The 3,196-nt window shown below is 46.4% G+C and overlaps 2 protein-coding genes across 2 annotated transcripts in view; one reads left to right on the top strand and one right to left on the bottom strand.

Annotated features, from left to right (window-relative positions):
* parp1 (poly (ADP-ribose) polymerase 1) overlaps positions 1–3,196 on the top strand; it is a gene marked incomplete at its 3' end in the record, with an annotated part of 14,969 nt that overhangs the window by 2,135 nt on the left and 9,638 nt on the right. Inside the window, 3 exon segments of the mRNA XM_014021238.1 lie at positions 617–779; positions 1,060–1,175; positions 1,264–1,478. Of these exon segments, the coding sequence (XP_013876692.1) occupies positions 617–779; positions 1,060–1,175; positions 1,264–1,478 (494 nt within the window).
* Positions 1,824–3,190, bottom strand: LOC106526618 (adenosine receptor A2a). The gene has a single exon (XM_074559759.1). The coding sequence runs from the start codon at positions 3,137–3,139 to the stop codon at positions 2,132–2,134; it is 1,008 nt and encodes a 335-aa protein (XP_074415860.1). The 5' UTR covers positions 3,140–3,190; the 3' UTR covers positions 1,824–2,131.

Here is a 3,196-nt window from a genome sequence, read left to right as displayed (position 1 = left end):
CTTTTAAACCAATAACTCAGTTTCATTAAAAAAAAAAACACAGCCACAAAACACTCATTTCATTAAACATTCATTTTTTTAATTAATAAGTAAAAAATATTAAAACCATCTTAAATATTTAATGTCTTCAGTTTTTACTGTTAATATAATTGTATTAACTTAATACTACAGCTTCTTTATTGAATCATTAATAATAATAACAATTTATTTGGARAGACTTTTCTCAGCACTTAAAAGACACTTTACAATGTACACAAAATCAATTAAATGAAACAATATAAAATCCTTTGAATCAAAGAGCAAAAGTATGAAAGACGATTAGGGCCAGTGGGGAAAAAAATAATAATTCTGACTGAGAATTCTGAGGAAAAAAGTCACTTATTTTTTTTCTCCCAGTTGCCCTAATCCTCTTTTGTAAAAAAAAAAAAAAGTCATCAGGTTATATGTTTTGAGCTGTGACGTGAAACGTAGGATATAATATATATTAATCTTTTCCCTTTTTATTCATCGTACATTATGTCAGGTCACACACGTTCAGCCCGTCTCTGCTCTGTAAAATCCAGTGTGAGGTTTGGCGCGGCTTCACTGTGATCACACCTTTTCTTTTGTCCTCTAGTCCCCGATGTTTGACGGGAAAGTCCCGCACTGGCACCACTTCTCCTGCTTCTGGCAGCGAGCGGCAGCTCAGTCTCCGGCAGACATCACCGGCTTCTCTGACCTCCGCTGGGACGACCAAGAAAAGGTTAAAAAGGCCATTGAGGGCGGAGGAGCTGCAGGAGGTCGGTGTGCGGATCAATGAATTCAATTTTTGTTGATTTTTGTACAATTTGTTGCCTGGTTTTTACTTAGTGTGAGCAAACAAGCTTAAGTAAACTCATATAAAAAACAGGTTAGTAAAGACCTTATGTCAATAAGATTGCTTGTTTTAGTGGCTAAATTAACTATGAAACAAACAGAAGCAATATAAAGCTCCTTGAAGTAAAGCATGTTGTTTGTAAAACAAACAGAGTTGTAGCCGTTTTTCTGTTTTCAAAGTGTGAATTTTGCTTTATTGGGCAGGAAAGGGCGGTGCGAAGGGTGCAGCCAAAGGACAGAAGACTCTGAACAACTTTGCGGTGGAATACGCCAAGTCCAACCGCAGCACGTGCAAAGGCTGCGAGCAGAAAATCGAAAAGGTTTGCAGCCGTAACCGTGACACGCGCTAAATCTAGACGCTCCGTCGCATTATTTGACATTTCTGCAACACTTTGCCTTCTGCTTCAGGATCAGATCCGCGTCTCCAAAAAAATGGTGGACCCCGAGAAGCCTCAGCTGGGTCTGATCGACCGCTGGTACCACACGGCGTGCTTCGTGAGCCGCAGGGAAGCGCTGGATTTTAAGCCCGAATACGGCGCCGACCTGCTGAAGGGGTTCGGCGCGCTGCGGGCGGAGGACAAGGACGAGCTGAAGAAGAGGCTCCCCGTCGTCAAGTCGGAAGGGTGAGACAGGGTTCCCACGGGTCGTTGAAATCCTTGAAAGTTTGTGAATTTGGGAAAATTATTTCAAGTCCCTGGAAAGTTTGTGAAAACAGCCAAAAATACACTTTTCCTTGATAGTTTTTAAATGTTTTTTGGGGATTGAAGTTCTCTATTCACATGACTGATATTCATCATCTGTAAAAAAAAAAAAAGGTAATAAAAATAAAATAAATAAATAAGTTGCAGTGGATAACTCAGGATTAAGGTAAATGACATGGCTTTCAACAAATAACGTGAGCCATAGTCATAGTTTTATCCAATCAGAGCAGAGTAGGGCAGGTCTTTCTTTCTGAGCCCAGGTGAGAGCACCACGGACATGTTCACATCCCCTCCACCCAAACTGAGCTGCTGAACCTCTAATATAATTACATGTCCATGTATTGTGGAAATGAATGCAGGGTATGCACTTAATCCACTTTCTTTCATTGATTCTGACTCAGCAACTTCTGTTGTTCAGTTTTTCATTGAATTTACATATTAAACCTGTTTATTGGTAACATTCTGTGGGAGCAGTAGGTAATTGCTGTCACTTGTTCTTAAATTTGAGAAAATTGGTACTGGAAAGTCCTTGAAAGGTCCTTGAATTTGATGTGGGAACCTGACAAACGTTTAGTTCAAGGGTTTGTTTCCTCGCCGTTGTTCCGGTTCGGAACCAACCTGCAGCACAAAACGATCGCCTTGAACGTGTCCCTGAATGCCGTCATGGTGTACGCGTACAGGAACGGGTTGACGGCGGAGTTTGCGTGCGACAGGATGATGGCGGCGAGCAGCAGCTCCAGCGGCACGGAGCAGCGCGGGCAGAGCAGCAGGAAGCAGTTGATGACGTGGAGGGGGATCCAGCAGGCGGTGAAGAGGAAAAGCACCAGGAAGAGGGACGCGGCTGTCTTGGTCTCCCTTCGCACCCTGGCCCCGATCTGCCGCTCGGTCCCGACGCGCCGCCCCTGCCGTCGGACCATGACGAAGATGCGGGCGTAGATGAGGAACATGGCGAGCAGTGGCGCCAAAACGCAGGCAAAGAAGTTGAAGTAAACCATGTAGGTCATGTCCACCACCAGGACGAATAGGCAGTCGCCGGAGGCGGGTGGCGCCTTGTGCCAGCCCATCAGAGGCACGAGGCCGATGAGGAAGGCCAGCAGCCACGTGGCAAGGATCACCAGCGCGGCGTTGCGAGGCGTCACCAGGACGCTGTAGCGGARGGGTATGAAGATGGCCACGTAGCGCTCCACGGCCACGGCCAGCAGGCTGAAGATGGAGCTCTGCGTGAGCATGATCAGGACGCTCAGCATGAGCAGGCACAGGTGGAGCTGGTGGCGCGGCAGGCCGGCGTCCGTCAGGATGGCGCAGGGGATGGCCACGGCGCCGACGCAGACATCGGCGACCGCCAGGGACACCAGGAAGTAGTTGGTGACGGTGCGCAGCTTTCGGTTGAGACCCACAGCGGCGCATACGAGCAGATTGCCCGCCACGGATAAGAAGGCAATAACGAGCTCGGCCGCCATGTACGGCACATTGGGGGCAACCGTGTGTGCGGTCTGAGGTGACGAAGAGGAGGAGGAATAGGTGAAATTCAAGGAGAAGGAGGTACACGCATCAGAGAAGTTGGATGCAGCAGCGTTTGCCATGGTTTTCCTAAAAAAAAAAAAAAAAAAAAAAAAAAAAAAAAAAAAAAAAAAAAAAAA

Source organism: Austrofundulus limnaeus, unplaced genomic scaffold (assembly GCF_001266775.1).
Source record: "Austrofundulus limnaeus strain Quisiro unplaced genomic scaffold, Austrofundulus_limnaeus-1.0 Scaffold284, whole genome shotgun sequence".
Lineage (NCBI taxonomy): Eukaryota > Metazoa > Chordata > Actinopteri > Cyprinodontiformes > Rivulidae > Austrofundulus > Austrofundulus limnaeus.
This window is presented reverse-complemented; position numbering and strand designations above follow the sequence as displayed.